This window comes from Lepus europaeus, chromosome 1 (genome assembly GCF_033115175.1).
Source record: "Lepus europaeus isolate LE1 chromosome 1, mLepTim1.pri, whole genome shotgun sequence".
Classification (NCBI taxonomy): Eukaryota; Metazoa; Chordata; class Mammalia; order Lagomorpha; family Leporidae; genus Lepus; species Lepus europaeus.
The window spans coordinates 172169612-172188140 of NC_084827.1; the positions used below are offsets into that span (position 1 = coordinate 172169612).

An 18529-nucleotide genomic window follows, 5' to 3' on the forward strand; every position below is an offset into this window, starting at 1 on the left:
TAGGCAGCCTTGGAATCCGAGGAGTAAAGGGCCAGAGAGGTCCCCCAGGAGATGAAGGGGAACAAGGAGACAAAGGAAATCCTGCACCTTCACGATTAATTCAGGTTACGGGGGACAAAGGAGAACCAGGGCCTAAAGGTAAAGAATTTCTTATGTTTAGATTCAGAACTAATAAATTATCCAGGGGCTGGTGCTGTGGCATAGCAGGTAAAGCCGCCACCGCCTGCAGAGTTGGCATCCTATATTGGCGCCAGTTCAAGTCCCGGCTGCTCCACTTCTTTTTTTTTACTTATTTTACAGGTAGAGCTAGACAGTGGGAGAGAGAGACAGAGAGAAAGGTCTTCCTTCTGTTGGTTCACCCCTCAAATGGCCACTATGGCTGGAGTTGCACCAATCCGAAGCCAGGAGCCAGATGTTTCCTCCTGGTCTCCCAGGAGGGTCTCCCACGTGGGTGCAGGTGCCCAATCACCTAGGCCATCCTCCACTGCCTTCTCAGGCCACAGCAGAGATCTGGATTGGAAGAGAAGCAACCAGGACTAGAACCCGGTGCTTATATGGGATGCTGGCGCCAAAGGCGGAGGATTAGCCAAATGAGCCACTGCGCCAGCCCTGCTGCACTTCTGATCCAGCTTCTGCTATGGCCTGAGAAAGCAGTAGAAGATGGCCCAAGTCCTTGGGCCCCTGCACCTGTGTGAGAGACCCGGACGAAGCTCCTAGATCCTGGCTTCCAATCGGCACAGCTCCAGCCATTGTAGCCATCTGGGGAATGAACCAGCACATGGAAGACCTCTCTGTCTCTCTCTGTTTCTCTCTCTCTCTCAGCCTTTCCTCCTCTTTGTGTGTAACTCTTTGAAGTAAATAATATATAAATCTTAAAAAAAAAAAAAGAAATTATCCAGACTAATCTCTTTTGCTGACAGATGAGGACCATGAGGGCCATGTTGTGCTGCCTGTCCAAGCCACACAGCAGTTGAGGGCTGAACATGAACTAGAATTGGGTCTTAGTTTGCCTCCCATAGTGATTTGCCTCCTTAATGTATAATTTTTTGCTTCTAAGTTAGTTCTACATTTTGTCACTAGTCTATTTTTAAATTAGAAGTCTTAAAACCTTCTTTTTGCCAAGCATGGGAAATATTAAACTCTTAGAGAATTCCACATTGAAAAACTTTTCTGGCTGAAATTAAAAATTCCACCCCAAAATTTACTTTACTCTGTCATCTGCCAGAATAAATTTTTCTAGTTGCATCTAAAAATTACTTCTTGTGCCTAAAAATCCTTTGGAGAATAATTACTAAAAAGAAAGTATAGTATGCTTTAAAGAAAATTTACCCTTTATAAATTCTGTTCATCACAAGATGTAGTTAATGGGCTAAAATTCAAACCCACTCATATTATTTGAGCTCTTTTGTTGGCAGTTTTTGTCAGATGATCAATACAATCAATACAAAAACGCATTTTAAAAAGGCCTCCCTCAAGTTTCCTTACCCAGGTTTAAGTCCCAGTAACTTTAGAAAAACAGAGTTGCTGGATAAAATGTTATCTTTGAAGATCACTCTTTCATAGCAGGGGGAAGAACTAAAGCATAGCATAGATGGAGTAAAAGAAAATGTCTTTGCAGTAGCAAAACCAGATCATATTCTGAGAGATTTCTCATGAATTCTTAGAAGTGAGATTGCATCCAACAGACACTTCTGTGCTCGGCCCCTGAAGAATTGGGTCCAAGTGAAGATTTGCTTTTAAAATCCTGCACAGGGTGCTGTAGAACACCCTAGAGAAATGGAATAACTGGTTTTAGGGAGTTAGGAAAGCTACAACAGGAGTGGCAAGAGTTCTGAAAAGTGATGTAATCCAACAAATTTATCAATTGAAAAAATGGGAAATCATTGGAAATAACTGACTTGTAAGGAGTATGTTTTTAGCCGGCACCGTGGCTCAACAGGCTAATCCTCCGCCTTGCGGTGCCGGCACACCAGGTTCTAGTCCCGGTCGGTGCACCGGATTCTGTCCCGGTTGCCCCTCTTCCAGGCCAGTTCTCTGCTGTGGCCAGGGAGTGCAGTGGAGGATGGCCCAAGTGTTTGGGCTCTGCACCCCATGGGAGACCAGGATAAGCTCCTGGCTCCTGCCATCGGAACAGCGCGGTGCGCTGGCCGCAGCGCGCTACCGCGGCGGCCATTGGAGGGTGAACCAACGGCAAAAGGAAGACCTTTCTCTCTGTCTCTCTCTCTCTCTCACTGTCCACTCTGCCTGTCTAAAATAAAAAAAAAAAAAAAAGATATGAAGACATCCTGGCACAAATTTCCTATCCTCATAAACTGTCTGCATAGACACCACTTCCCAGGCTATTGTGGGTGACTAGCGGAATGCAGAAGCATTTCGGAAAAAAAAATACATGAACAGCATACACCCAAGTGTGGATCTGCAGGCATAAATGCACAATGGGTACTAACTTAAAATTGAAGAATTTCCCTTGTATAGAGGAACACATGCTCTTTCTAGGCTTCTATCAAAACTTTTTCTCACTTGAAGTACAGTATGCATCACAGCAGTTCCTATGTATGCGTACAGTTTTTTCAATGCATCACCAAAGAGCACAGATTGAAAAGTCATATTATCTAGTCCTGTATGATTTCAATATGAGCATTGTAAAAAAAATCTGAATCTCTACTTCAAAGACATCTACTGTAATCAGCACAAGATCCTAAGAGCACCAATAAGCACTGTCACTATTCTTTCCTGGAAGGGACTGCATGGGACTCTTAGGTGCAAGTGTAAAAGATAATGAATAACACAAGTTCAAATTAGTATTGTTTTGTTTTTTAACAAAGACAAGACCCATGTGGCACTTGCCATGTGTTGGTACTGTTCTAAGTTTTACAAATCAATATTGACTCAGTCAATCTTCATAATAAGCCTAGGAGGAAGAACTCTCCTTGCTGTCATCAGATTTTACAAATGGGCAATAGAAAAGTTGGTACTTACCCAGTGTCCGTCTGATAGGAAGTGGCAGGGATGGCCCTCAAACTGACACCTTTGGTTTCAAAGCTTAGACTTGTTCTGCCAGGTACCCCAACAGTAAGCCCTGTAGGAGTTGAGAAAAGCAGTAAACAAAGTGACTAGGGCAGACAGAGAAGCCTCATGAAAGAGAATATAAACTATGCATAAGATTCAGATGAGCAAATCAAACTCTTGACCCAAAATCTTTCCAAGAGTCCTCTGGCTTAAGAATTCAAATGTTGGAGCCAACATTTTTGTGTAGTTGGTGAGGCCACTGCCTACGATGCCAACATCCAATATGGGCACTGGTTTGTGTCCCTGCTGCTCCACTTCTGATCCAGCTGCCTGCTAATGTCCTGAGAAAAACAGTGGAAGATGACCTAAGTACGTGGGCCCCTGCCACCCATGTTTGAGACCTGGAAGAAGCTCCTGGCTCTTGGCTCCAGCCTGGCCCAGCCCTGACCATTACAGCCATCTGGGGAATGAACCAGCAGGTGGAAGACCTCTCGGTCTGTCTCTTGCTGTCTCTCTCTATAACTCTGACATTCAAATAATTAAATAAATTATAAAAGAAAAAAGAATTCAAATGTCTGAATAAGGCATTTGGCACAGTAGCTAAGATGCTACATGGAACACTCATATCTCATGTTGGAGTATCTGGTTCAAGTCCCAGCTCCTCTGTTTCTGATTCCAGCTTCTTGCTACTATATGGCCAGGAAGGCAGTAGTGGTGACTCAGGTCTTTGGGTCTCTGCTCCTAATGGGGGAAACCTTGATTGAATCTTAAACTCTGGCTTTGGTCTGGCACAGCCCTGGCTTTTGGGAAGTGAACCAGCGATTGGAAGGATTTGTATGTGTGCATGTGTGTGCTCAAGTGCATGTGTACCTTTATAATTTAAAAAATGAAAATAAAGATTACTAACAAAAACAATTCAGATTTCTTAGACTGGCATACAAGTAGCTTTGCCGTTTGTTGTTTGCCTTTCTCTCTAGCCACGTGACATTCATGTAGTCAACAATTATTTTTTAATACCGTAATCATTTTATTATGTCCTGAATTCACAGAGGCAAACGAAACACTTTGTCTCCTGGTCACAGTGAAGCCTGTAGTTTAGTGAGGAAAAGAGACGTTAGTGGACCTATAAACATTTTATGTATAGAACAAGTAGTAAATATCTTAGACCTTGGCCCCTGTTGCTTATTCTTCTTGACTTTTGTCTTTTTTTAAAAGATTTATTCATATATTTATTTATTTGAAAGGCAGAGTTACAGAGAGGCAGAGGTAGAGGCAGAGAGAGAGAGAGATCTTCCATCCACTGGTTCACTCCCCAAGTGGCTGCAACGGCTGGAGCTGGACCTACCCAAAGCCAGGAGCCAGGAGCTTCTTCAAGGTCTCCCATGCTGGTGCAGGGGCCCAGGGACTTGGGCCATCTTCTACTGCTTTCACAGGCCATAGCAGAGAGCTGGATAGGAAGTGGAGCAGTGGGGACTCAAGCCGGCACCCATATAGAAGGCAGGCAGCAGCTTTACTCGCTATGCCACAGGGCTGGCCCCTTTTTTTGTCTTTGTTTTGTTTTAAAAATAACCCTTTTAAGCTGTCAAAACAACCCTGGGCTCTCAAAACATACAAAATCAAACGAGATTGAGTCCAAAGGTTGTATTTTGCCAACCTCTAAAAACAATTAAGCAAATGAACACTCTAAACTATATACAATTATATTTTTAGTTTGTAATAAATGACACAACGGGAAATACACAATAATCGGCACCCCTGCTATCCACCACTCATGTGCACAGACTATTTTCTTCTTTTTTTAGAAAAGATTTATTTATTTATGTGAAAGAGTTAAAAGAGAGAAGGAGAGACAGAGAGAGTTCTTCCATCCATTAGTTCAGTCCCCTAATGACCAGGGCTGGGCCAGGTCAAAGCCAGGAGCCAGGATCTTCTTCCAAGTCTCCTACATGGATGATAGGAGCCCAGAAACTCAGGCCATCTTTTGCTGCTTTCCCAGGCCATTAGTAGGGAGCTCAATCAGAAGTGGAGTTTCTGGAACTTGAACTGATGCCCGTATGGGATGCTGGGGCTGCAGGCCATGGCTTAACCCACTGCGCCACAGCCAGCCCCTATTTTCTCATCAGGAATCCAGTGCTTTCTGCACACATTAGCCCTCATTCAGTTTCCAGGAATGAGCCACTGGGGGAGAGTGTTGTGGTGCAGTAAGTTAAACCACAGCTTGCGATGGCATCCCATATCAGAATGCTGGTTCAAGTCATGGTTGCTTCTCTTCTGATCCAGCCCCATGCTAATGCACCTGGGAAGGCAGTGAATGATGGCCCAAGTGTTTGGGCCCCTGCTACTCATGAGGGAGACCCAGATGGAACTCTGGGCTCCTAGCTTTGGACTAGACCAGTCCCAGCTATTGTGGCCATTTGGAGAGTGAACCAACAGATGGAAGATCTTTCTCCTTGTCTTGCTGTCACTCTCTGTCATTCTGGCTTTCAAATAAATAAATCTTATTTTAAAAATTTAAAGAATGAACTACAGGCCGGCGCTGCGGCTTACTGGGCTAATCCTCCGCCTGCGGCGCCAGTACCCTGGGTTCTAGTCCCATTTGGGGCGCCGGATTCTGTCCCGGTTGCTCCTCTTCCAGTCCAGCTCTCTGCCGTAGCCCGGGAAGGCAGTGGAGGATGGCCCAAGTCCTTGGACCCTGCACCCGCATGGGAGACCAGGAAGAAGCACCTGGCTCCTGGCTTCAGATCACCATAGCTCTGGCCGTGGCGGCCATTTGGGGAGTGAACCAATAGAAGGAAGACCTTTCTCTCTATCTCTCTCTCTCACTGTCTAACTCTTCCTGTCAAAAAAAAAAAAAAAATGAGCTACAAAATATTGTTTTTCCAGAAATTCTTCCCAGTAGTGTATTGGACCCAACTGTATTACAGATCTTATCTAATTGGGTGATAATTATTTGCTGAGTTGGCTGCTCCTCAGCTAAACACTAAAAACTTAGGGGAAAAGAATTAGATTTATTTATATGTCCAGTACTCAGCATAAGACCCATGTATTAATCATATTCAAAAGTACGTAATAATAAATACATAGACAAGAAAAGAGCCTTGAGAAGTGAGTCTGCTTGAGAAAAGACACAAAACCAGGCCACAGAAAGGTTGCGGAATGCTTCACAGCCAGAGAGTTCATCATTTACTCTGTAGGTAATGGAGATCAGTGAGTAGCAATGAGCAAGAGAATAGTGTCAAAGCCATGTTTTAGGGAAAGGAGAAAGGTATTCTGGGAAGTGTATGAGCTTTCAAACCAAGCGGTGTTACCAGTGATGAGTGTGACTCTAGGTCAGGCTTTAGACTTACCTAATAATAAATTATCATTTTAATAAATGGGCTGACAGCAGAATAGTTTAGATGGGAATAGCATAGTCCATAATGCTCTCTTTTTGAGATTTATTTATTGGGACGGTTTGGGGGTAGGAGGGCAGATATGGGGGGAAGAACTGCTATAATCCAAAAGTTGTACTTATGAAATTTATATTAAATAAAAGCTTTCTATATAAAAAAAAGCCAAGTGAAACATAAAAAAGATGTATTTATTTATTTGAAGGACAGAGTTACACAGAAACAGAGAGACAGACAGAGAACGAGATCTTCCATCCACTGGTTCACTCCCCAAACGGCTGCAGTGGCTGAAATTGCACCTATCCAAAGCCAGGAGCCAGGAGCTTTTTCCAGGTCTCCCATGTGGGTGCAGGAGTCCAAGCACTTAGGCCACCCTCCAGTGCTTTCCCAGGTCATTAGCAAGGAGCTGGATTGAAAGTAAAGCAGCTGGGACTTGAACTAGTGCCCATATAGGATGCCAGTATTGGAGGTGGCGACTTTACATTCTACACCATGGCACCAGTCCCTAATGCTCTGTCTGTACTAAAAAAGCTTAAAAGGTATTTAGGCCACTGATTCCTAAAATATTATTTTATTTTTTTAAGATTTATTTATTTATTTATTTGAAAGGTAGAGTTATAGAAAGGCAAAGACAGAGAAAGATAAAGAGAAGTCTTCCATCTGCTGGTTCATTCCCCAAATGGCAGCAACAGCCATAGCTGGGTTGATCCGAAGCCAGGAGCCAGGAGCTTCTTCTGGGTCTCCCATGCTGGTGCAAGGGCCCAAGGACTTGGGCCATCTTCTACTGCTATCCCAGGCCATAGCAGAGAGATGGATCAGAAGTGAGCAGCCAGGACTCAAACCGGTGCCCATATGGGATGCTGACACTGCAGACAGTGGCTTTACCTGCTACGCCACAGCACCGACCCCAACATTATTTTATTTTAAAGTGTAGATATTATGATAATTACTAGTGTTCATTGAAGACTAACTCTTACCAGCAACTGTGCTAATACATTATAAATACTATCTCATTTAATCCTCTTTCTATTTATTTTGTTATTTATTTATTTATTTATTTTTTTGACAGGCAGAGTGGACAGTGAGAGAGAGACAGAGAGAAAGGTCTTCCTTTTGCCGTTGGTTCACCCTCCAATGGCCGCCGCGGTAGGCGCGGTGCGGCCAGCGCAGTGCGCTGATCCGATGGCAGGAGCCAGGTACTTATCCTGGTCTCCCATGGGGTGCAGGGCCCAAGGACTTGGGCCATCCTCCACTGCACTCCCTGGCCACAGCAGAGAGCTGGCCTGGAAGAGGGGCAACCGGGACAGGATCGGTGCCCCGACCGGGACTAGAACCCGGTGTGCCGGCGCCTCAAGGCGGAGGATTAGCCTAGTGAGCCGCGGCGCCGGCTTTAATCCTCTTTCTAAAAAGACACAAGCCCTTACCTGCCCATCCTCTTAACAAATATCTAATGCTATGTTACCACAGTATCCTATTGGTTTAAAGTAGGATGTGTAGAGTCTGATAAAATTCCAATCTGTATCTTTAATATCTGGTTTTTAACTTTAGGACTTGCAGGAAATCCAGGAGAGAAAGGAAACAGAGGCATCCCAGGCTTACCCGGTCTAAAAGGTCTTGAAGGGCCCCCTGGACCACCAGGACCACCAGGTATTGCTGAGTCTCCAAATGAAATATCATGTTTTAAGTTTCCTTAGATCGAAATGTAATAAGACTTGTTTCTAAACATACTGGGTTGATTATGAACTCTGCTCCAATGCTGCTTCAGCAGAGATTCACTTCTAAATCAAACCCAAAGAAGGCATGTATTTCATATATATATATATGTGTGTGTGTGTGTGTGTGTGTCTATAGGCATGTATTATATATAATGAGTCATAGTTTTATTTTGAAATTTTTGATATGTATTATAAATAATAGTTTAGTACAATATTACATCAAATATGCAAATTAGAAGGTATTTTAGGGGCTTTTCTTTTTTAAAAAAATTATTGAATTTACAAAGTAATATTTCAGACAACTCAAGCAGCCTGCTAGTCCCCATAACCACCTCAGTAACAAAATAAACCACACGTCATTAAAGCTTCAATATGCAGGTAGAAACTTATTATATGGTCACAGGAACCCACCTTTCCTGCTGCCATTGCTTTTAGGGTGACTTTGATGTTTGAAACCCAGTCTTGCTGACAAGAATCGACTATAGTTTTACATGCTTCTCTGTCTCCAGCTCCTCTCCTTATCTGAGGGCACAAGGACAGCCACACAAGTGCCTGTACCAGCTGGTCTAACTCAGGCACATTCATTCACTCATGCAAGCAACAAATTTTTATTGTGCACCTTTTCTGTCCAGGAACTATGCAAGGTGTATGACTAATTTTTTTTGTCAAGGTCCCAAAGGAGATCTGGGAATCACTGGGAGTCCTGGGGAGCCAGGGCCACGTGGTGAGCCAGGAACCATGGGACACATGGGTGTGCCAGGTATGTACAAGGTCCTGTTTGGAGGCCACAAGCTGGTGATAAGTCACACTTCTGGATTTGTTGTGCAGCAATTTTGGTTTTCTGTTTGGTAGAAACTTTGTGCAATATAACTTGATTTTATTTTAGACTAAAGCACTTTGCGCAACTGGAAAATCAGTGAGAACAAAATAACATTTTTGTTATATAAAAATGATCCAGTAGCATAACTTCCTGATGCATTTGTGATCCTTAAATACCAATTTCCTGGAAGAAACATGGCTTGTGCAGGGGCCAAAAGTGGAAACTTCAAGACCCCCAGTGCTTATCTATTGACCTGATATCTTTCCTAATTTCAGGTTCTAAAGGAAAAAGGGGGACTTTTGGACTCCCAGGTCTGGCTGGAACACCAGGCCTGCCAGGTATTACCGGTCTTCAAGGAGATAAGGGAGAGCCAGGTTATGCAGAAGGTACAAGGCCAGGACCACCAGGACCAAAGGTACATTGGTCACTGAAATATTCATATTTTGTTGCTGGAGGGGACCCCTTGAAGTATCAACAATGACCCAAATTCGATGTGGAAAGAGCAAATTGAAAACATTCCTGTTCTTTCTTGGAGTTATTTGAATGTTTTCCTGTCTCCACATTTGAGGATGCCCATCGCATAGCTTTCAACTTCTGAAAGGCTGAGCTACCAAGGAATTTCCCACACCATCCCTGCCATTTAAGTGTGCTGCCAGAAGGGGGTGACTACAGGCCCACACAACCTGACAGCTGACTGTTGGTTTTGTTTGGCTTTTTTCTTGATGCACAGTTGCTAGTTACAGACTTTTCTTGCTCAGACTTGCAAAAAGAAATTTCCAAACTTTGTAATCCAAAACGCTTGTCTTATTAAGATACAGTAAGTAAATAAAATAACCTCTGAGCATCATTAAAAAACCAACAAAACCCTAAAATACATAGTTGTGTCTCTCTTAATTGTTCTAGAATACCAAGTATTTCTATTCCATTACACAGGATATTTTTGTCTTGTCACAATGTTCTCAATTCCAGTGCTGTCCAGTTGAGGTTAGATGCCATAGGCCTGGCTAGTGTGTTGTAAGAAGTAGCAACCAAATATCTCGGGGGGGGGGGGGTTAGTAGCATTTTTGGGTTTATTTCCCTATAATCTTTCTGTATATAGCAGTTATACTAAGAACTAAAGCTAGATCACTATAGAATAATTCACAGAAATTCTCATGAGTAGGATTCCATGGGCCTGTAAGAGAAACCCACTAATCTCCTGAAATTAAATGTAAAATGTTTAATGCAAGTTTTTATAGGGGAAGAGTATTCTTCATCAGATTTTCAAAAACATGGAGCTCCAATACATAAAAATTGTTACTTAGGGAAACTTCTCCCTCTCTTTTAATAAAGTGCCACATTTCCTGAAGATTTCCACCAACCACATTCTCCACTAGCAATTATTAAAACAAGAAAGAAAAAAATTTGATGCCACACAGACCCAAGAAAGCAATTCTGTAATGCTTAAAAGCACAGGCAATTTTTCTTTGCCCTTTGTACTTAGACAAGGATATGAAAACCAGAAAGAGTCTCCATCTAAAGAGATATTTTGACTTACATTTTTTTCTATTTTGACATATTAGACCTATTTTACTTAGATTACATTTAATTGATTCAATTACAATTGATTGCAATTCAATTGATTGTTTCATTGAGATTTAGGATTTTCATAGGTAACCACCAGAAGAACTTTTTAAAACTGTACATCGAACACAAGATGAGCTGAGTTTTTTTCATGTCAGCAAATCAGAGTCACAGTGTAGTATATTTTAATCAGCTACTGTGGACATTTTTAAGTCACCATTAAACCCATGTGTTCCGGTTTATCATAAAACTGAAGTACAGACTTTGTAAATATTAGATCATTGTGGCTGACATACAATTTTCTGCATGCACAGCATTTGTAGGAACAGTTTGGTCTGTTTCTCACCCCCAGTCATCACACTTTGCAATCACAGATTTGTGTGATGACTTCTCCCCACTGGTCTCTGAAGCTCTGGCCGGGCAGAGGCTTAATGTGTCACAGATTTGGGCAGCATAGGGTTCCTGTTACTTCCTGGCAGGGGGCAGCTCCATGGCTATGCAACTTGTGAAGTCCCCAAGGTCCTGGGCTAAGAAGGATCCCACGCTTGGCTTCATGCTCTGCTGTTGCTGTCTTGAAACTTTGTAAAAATTGTTTTAAAGAGACAGTTTCATTCTCATTTTGTACTGCCCCCCCCCCCCAACCATGTAGTCAACCTGTTCCCAGCTTCTATCATGGTCCTGGCACAGAGCAGACACTGAATATGGACTGATGAGCACGTACATACAGTTTATACTTAATTCTAACCACATATCCTGCTTATATGAGAATTTTAAAGGTGTTTGACTGACTTTAAGGGGGATCCAGGACTGCCAGGTGACGTGGGGAAGAAAGGAGAAAGAGGGCCACCTGGCCCACCCGGACATTCAGGACCTGCTGGACCTGCAGGAGTCCCCGGAAGTCCCGGAAGCCCTGGCCTTCCAGGTGAGCCTTGGCTTTACACTTCTGAGACCCCGAAGAGTTAGGTGTGGTGCGACCCTCACCTCCTGGAATCACCTTAGTAAGCACAAAGTTATAAAGGCTTCATGCTACCATTGTTTGTATTCAACTGTGAGCTTCAAATCAAGACACTAAGAAACAGTGAGTTAATCAGGAGCAGCCTCATGGGTGGACTGAAGTCTAAAAATCTGCTCCACTTAGCACAACTCCTGCAGTGCTGCCTCAACAAATTCGGCCTAGAGCCATGAAATGTTAGCTCATTGTACGTCCTTGTGTTTGTATTACTTTGCAGAAGCTTCCAAGATAAGTATCAAAGCTTAACCAGTTTATCGTCTCGCAGTTCTGGTGGCTGGAAATCTGGGATCAAGGAGTTGGCAGGCTTAGTTATTTCTGAAACCTCTCTCCTTGCGATAGGTGGCTGAGCTCTCTCTGGATCTTCCCTCTGTGTGTTTGTGTCCTAATTTCTTCTAAAGACATCAGTTGCATTGGATTGGAGCCCACACTACTGACCTTATTTTAACTTAATGATCCGTTTATTCAGGCTTTTTTTTTTTTTTTTGCTTTATTTTGTTTTATTAAAAACACCTGCGAGGCTATTGGGTTGCAGCTTTGGGTTTTAATACCTAAGCAATCCACTCAATACACTGTAACTCCTCATTAAAACAACAGGTTGGCTGTTGAGTGGCCCATATGGCTGATGGTCACAAAGGTCTGAAAACAGCTGGACACATCTGTGTGGTTCCCTGGAGAAAGAGCAGCCAGGACAAAAGCCTCGGGTGGTGGGCCTCCTAAGGCCAGCTTAGCACAGATAGACTGGAGGAACCATTGCAGCCACTGTTGTAATCATTCATTTTCCGGTGTCCTTTTTCCTTAGCCTCTCTCTTCATTTCTAGGAATGCCGGGTCCTGATGGTGAGATGGGGTCTAAAGGAGTCAAAGGCTTCCCTGGACACCCAGGAATAAAAGGCCCTCCAGGTTTCATTTTTGTATTTGTTCTAACTCCTTTTCATGACAAGGAGCCCTTCCTCCTGAGGTTAGAATCTCTGTGCATTCACTGCTCCATAGACAGCAGCTCCCAGTTACTCAGGACCAAGACAAAAATGCAGAAAAGCATGCTTAAATATGTCTACCCATCTAATTCAAATATCTTCCAGTCTAAATGGGCCAAAGTGAGAACTCTTATTATCATATTCAGGTGTGCAGTTTTTCTCAATGTTAACTTAGCGTGGCAGAACTAAAGTTCTGAAGACTCAGCACCTTTACCAAGATTCCACTAGTAAGAAATAAGTCTCTATTTGAATGCTATGGTTTTAATTTTGGTTTTTGTTTGTTCAGGCCTTCCAGGATTCCTAGGACCTCCTGGGCCAGTGGGTATGAGAGGCAACCAAGGGCATGATGGAATTCCTGGCCCACCTGGAGAAAAAGGAGAAACAGGTACAACCTGCCCTTGGTTTCTGATCCACTGACTTTATTCTAGATAGAATGATTAATGACATTGTAATCATTTATTACTCTAGAAATTCTTCTCTGATAGAACTAACTACCTTTAACATGGGCTAGGTGTATGATTGTATGTGATATGCATGATATAAAATTAACCAAATATGAATATGCCAAAATTATCTTGTTCAGGTTTGCTGGGAGCCCATCCAGGCCCAAGAGGGCACCCTGGTGCTAAAGGTAAGCAGTTTTTCTTCTGTGAGTCAGTGATTCAGATTTCCAAGGACAGAATCCAGTCTAACATGCTTGATATATAACATGAACTGAACCAAGTGAATTCAAGAAGTCCCAATGATAATGTGTTTATAGTCTTAGTATTTGCTATACAATGTTTAATTATTATAATCACAACAAAGGGAACTAACAAGAAACTGTGATCAATTTTAGGATTTCCTTCTATGAAAATTTTAAAAAAATAATTGTCATGTGTTTGCTTACTTGTTGTCAGCATGGTTTCAGTGCATCATCTCTAAGGAAGAAGGTGGAACTGGTGGCTTCCCCATGAGTGTCCCTTCCTGCTATCCTGATATATACTAATGATATGATACCAGTCCTTGCCCACCTTGTTATCTTCATAGTTCTTTTTTTTTTATTTTTTATTTTTGACAGGCAGAGTGGACAGTGAGAGAGAGAGAGACAGAGAGAAAGGTCTTCCTTTGCCGTTGGTTCACCCTCCAATGGCCACCGCGGTCGCCGCGCTGCTGCCGGCACACCGTGCTAATCCGAAGCCAGGAGCCAGGTGCTTCTCCTGGTCTCCCATGGGGTGCAGGGCCCAAGCACTTAGGCCGTCCTCCACTGCACTCCCTGGCCACAGCAGAGAGCTGGCCTGGAAGAGGGGCAACTGGGACAGAATCCGGCGCCCCGACTGGGACTAGAACCCGGTGTGCTGGCGCCGCAAGGCGGAGGATTAGCCTATTGATTTGCGGCGCCAGCCCTTCATAGTTCTTAATCCCGCTCCCAGACTGAGCTTGTGGTCCATGCTCTTATTAAGAGTTACCCAGTAACTTAACATCTCAGACATGGCAATTCACTGAACATGTTATTTGAGCTGTATGTGAGTTTTTGTGCCGAACAGACAGCAGCTCTGGATTTCTCATGCCAGTGTTTTGCGAGATGAGCAGCTTCTTCATAGCTTCCATTTTGTCAAGAAACCTGCCAGAAGAAATACGCCTTTTTATTGAGCCTTTTCAGCTATGGGTCCTCTGGGGAGGAGTATTTTATATATGAAGAGGTCTCAATCCAGTGAACACCTGTAATTACTGATCCTGATGGGAACCAGCAAAGACTAGCCTGATGCAGAGCTACAGAGAGGGATAGGCATAGGCATAGGCATAGGCATGGGGGTGGGGGAAGAAAGGGAAAGAGAATCTTCCATCTGCTGGTTCACTCCTCAAATGGCTGCAACGGCTGGAGCTGGGCCAATCCAAAACCAGGAGCCAGAAGCTTCTTCAGGGTCTTCCATGCAGGTGCAGGGAACCCAAGCATTTGGGCCATCCTCTGCACTTTCCCAGGCCATAGCAGAGAGCTCAATTGGAAGAGCAGAAGCCAGGTTTCGAACCGGTGCCCACATGGGATGCCAGCTTTGCAGGCGGCGGCTTTACCTGCTACACCACAGCGCTGGCCTCTCCATTTGTTTCTTGATGATCCAAGTGTCTTTCTGACTGAGCTCAGTGTTTCCCTGTCTCCCAAGCCCTCCTTCCCCTCATAAGCATGAAACCTTTTCCTGATCCAAGATCTAGTTTTAGAACTGTGGTCAAAAGGAGAGTCTCTTTTGGCTCATATTCATTGGCTAAGCTCACCACTAAATCTCTTGGGATAAGAACATGTTAGCATTTATTTGGAAATCAACTTTGATAAAAAAGGATCATACCTAAGGTTAAAAAAAGCCTCAAAATATAACCAATAGCCTAATTACATAGGTAAATACTTACATGCTTCAATTGCTCTAGGATAAGAAATATAGAGAAGAGTTCATTAGTTCTCCCAAACCCTAAAAGTAAATCATATTGCAGAACAAGTAATCATGTTAATGAGCATGGAATGTACCATCCAAGACACCTCTGAACTTCTCGTCATTGCCATTCAAAGACAACACTCCAGAACCTGATGTGAGCTAAGGTCATCTCAACACTTTGATCAAAGAGCACTTCCATGCAATGTGGGTAGACACAGGGCTAGAGATTTAGTGTTCACCCATCTTATCTTCTTCATCCCTCTAAGTCTTTACCACACGATGTCCCAAGTCCTTCCCCTGAACCACCAGCCTCGCCCTCACCCCTGCCATTTGCTGTTTCTGGAATAATAAAGAGAAAGAAGAGAGAAGAAAGAGATGTTTTCAATTCACATAATGTTTTTCCTTCATGAATGTCAAAGCATCTTTGAAGGTTTCTGAAATGAAAAATATTAGTATTAAGTCATAGCCTCTTTGGGGTCTTCTGTGGCAAGTCCAAACCTCCCACCCCGTTTGTCTCTCCCAGATTAAATGTCCCATCATGGGAGAGAATTACCCAGAGGACAGGATAAAGGTGGCAACTTTGTTGCTTTTTTGTCTAGGTTTAGTCCAACATTACTTCAGATGCACACAGCAGTGCCACCAACATTAGCTTTTTATGCACCACTGAATTGTAGGTGAACTAAATCATGTCATTATAATTAAAGTTCATCAGATACTAATACTTGTGGCTTGCATTTAAGTAACACATCAGCGTTCATAACACTTCAGAATTTTCATCAAAATACTCATATTATCTCACTGTACCTTAAAAAAAAACTGAACTAGGACAGGTATTGCCTGCATTTTTAAAATAGGACAACAGAGAGGGATAATAGAGAGATGATTTTGCCAATATCAAATGGCTAGTTGGAGGGTGAGCTGAGCCTGAACTCAATTCCTGTAGACCTAGATTTCATTTACCAACCTCTTAAAAAAAATGTCTACATGATTAAACTGTAGGAACATTTTCAAAACTGACTGAGCCTTCTCCTCTGCAGGGGCCAAAGGAGACAGGGGAGCTCCCGGCTTGCCCGGCCTGCCTGGCGGGAAAGGGTCCATGGGCGATGCAGGGCCTCAAGGACCCACAGGCACAGCAGGACTCCCAGGGCCACCAGGCCTGCCTGGCGCAATCATCCCTGGCCAGAAAGGAAATCGAGGCCCACCCGGCTCAAGGGGAAACCCAGGTAGAGGGTTTACTTTTACACAAAATTAAAGAATGAGAATACTATTTGATCCCTGAGATTCTCAACCTTCTCCCTACGTTACTCCTGTTGCTTGTTTTTCCCTGGCCTTCTCCTTTCTCCCCATACCCACCCATCCTGGCTTGGAGTTGAACTCAGCCATTGCTGGTGTGGAGACAGAGTGGCCTGTTTGAAAATTTAGTAAATACCAAGTCAATGCTCCTACAAGAGAGAGATCTGCATTCACTGGACTCCTTCTATGCATCAGGTCCCAGGCACAGGCCCAGACCTTTATCAGGCAGAAGCAGTTCCTGCTGGCGCCAGGGCTTCCTGGCATTATCTCAGTCTGTCTTTGCCACAACCCTGTCACTCACCACACAGAAAAGAGCATCAGTGGTCATGATGAGGCACAGGGCTTGCAGCTGGTTTGTGTGGATCACTGATAGAAACTTCCAGGCTCCCTTACTGACAATACTGATAGGCTCTTTGTGAATTCAGGTGAACCTGGTCCCCCAGGACCTCCAGGGAGTCAGGTAACAGGCATAAAAGGAGACAAAGGATTTGTAGGCCACCCTGGTCCAAAAGGTCCACCTGGAACTATAGGAGACATGGGACCGCCAGGTCATCCGGTGAGTGAAGAAAATTACTTTCATATGGTTATATATAATTAATATGTAATTGATATTGTTATATTGCTAAATATTATTATATAATATTGCCATAGTTAATATTTGTTGTATGTTATATTATATATTGTCAGTATTATTAAAATTGACTTATTATCGTCGAGTGTTAGTCCACTGTTGTAAATCTGTTGAGTGGCCCATGTGGCTGATGTTCACAAATGTCTGAAAACAGGATTGGATGTACAGCAGCAACAGTTTTTCCTTTGTGATGCAACTGTGCAGTGCGCCTAAGGAAGACAGAGTCTAGAAAGTTTGGGAAATCAAAGAATCTTAAGAATTGGAAATATTTGGCCTCTAGGACACCTCTAAAAGTTTGCTTTATATGGGACTCACCTCTACAGAAGTCCTGACCTTGCTTGTTTAGGATCTGAACAGTTCAAGGATGGACTCTTCGAAAGGCAGCTGTGAGTTTAGAATTGTTCTAAATGACAATGTCATTTTCTTCCCTCTAGCAATAGGCCATACGAGTGATCTGTACTATTCTATAATGTCTGACTTACTCCCCTCAACATACCTTTCAATGTTTGTAAATAGCTATCATTTCTTTCCTATTATTTTCTAACTGATAATTACCTGATTCTTTCAAATTCAGTTTAACCACTCATCAACCATGCCTCCATTCTGAATATACCCTAGTTTGCCAGTATCTCCCTTTAAAATGCAGCTCCAAGGATGAACAGAAGTGAGCACTCACCTCTGAAGTGAGTGGCTAAAGGAGAGAAGCTCTTATTGTCTGGAGACCACCACACCAGGAATCTAACCTGTAATTCCACTTGGGCTCTCTGGCTGCCCCAGCATCACACTGTTGTCACACATTGAGCTCATTGTCAGTGAAAGCCCATGTGCTTTGTCCTCATGAGTTTCTACTAAGTTTTCTCCATTATTTCCTGTCTTTTTGTTGTTGAGGTTACTTTGTGCCATAAATGCAGAACTTTTACAAGTATCTTTCTCAGATGTCATCTTGTTCCCATGCTCCTAGTCTAAGATCCCTACAGATACTATCCCTAGCTTTCTCTTAGCAGCATATTTGATAAGCCAGATCCTCTGTTTACATAAAACACTGGGAACAGCTGTTGAACAGATGAGTGTGGTTCAGCAATTATTATTGAGTGTCTTCCCCAAACCAGATGGATAGAAAGTAAAAAGGTACAGGGCTTTCCCTGCAGGAGCCCACACTACGGTGAAGGGTGGCAGAGAGGGAGACAGGTCGTTGCCACACTGTGTGGTCAGAGGAATGGCAGAGGGCTGTGAAAGGGCACTTAATCCAGTCTGTGGAGGGAAGGTGCTCGGGAGACCTCTCTCCTGGAGAAGAAGGTGTGTGGCCTGAGTCTTGAAGGATGCAAAAGCATTAGCTAGGAAAACAAGAAAAGCAGGGGCCAAGAGGACAGGAGTTTTCAGAGCAAACAGATGAGGATACCCATGTGAGTGACCCAACACACGTTCTGTATCTGGAGTCCGAGGTGGGAATTAGGATACTTGACAAGGAGGCTAGAGGGTTCGTGGAAATCAGGAAGATTGCCTGTGTGAAGAAGCACGGCATTATTGTTTATGTAAGAAACATTTACAAGCAGCTCATTGTGCCCAGTGTTTGCTCTCCAGGTTGGAATTAGTCCCTTACTGAGCTGCCTTTTGATCTACCCATGCACCAAGCTCTAAAGCCTTCCTGGGTGCCCAGTGCAGCAGCCACAGAGACACAGTAGAGAGACCTGTGCTTCAGTGATTCCTAGGGAGTTACAT

General features: G+C 43.4%; 1 protein-coding gene across 1 annotated transcript in view; it reads left to right on the forward strand.

Annotated features, from left to right (window-relative positions):
- The window catches only part of COL4A3 (collagen type IV alpha 3 chain), a 146663-nt gene that overhangs the window by 110630 nt on the left and 17504 nt on the right, over window positions 1-18529 (forward strand). The window contains exons 34-43 of the mRNA XM_062197363.1: window positions 4-138; window positions 7947-8045; window positions 8784-8873; window positions 9209-9348; window positions 11292-11418; window positions 12327-12407; window positions 12768-12866; window positions 13065-13112; window positions 15924-16109; window positions 16605-16735. Of these exons, the coding sequence (XP_062053347.1) occupies window positions 4-138; window positions 7947-8045; window positions 8784-8873; window positions 9209-9348; window positions 11292-11418; window positions 12327-12407; window positions 12768-12866; window positions 13065-13112; window positions 15924-16109; window positions 16605-16735 (1136 nt within the window). The remainder of the gene's footprint in view (window positions 1-3; window positions 139-7946; window positions 8046-8783; window positions 8874-9208; window positions 9349-11291; window positions 11419-12326; window positions 12408-12767; window positions 12867-13064; window positions 13113-15923; window positions 16110-16604; window positions 16736-18529) is intronic.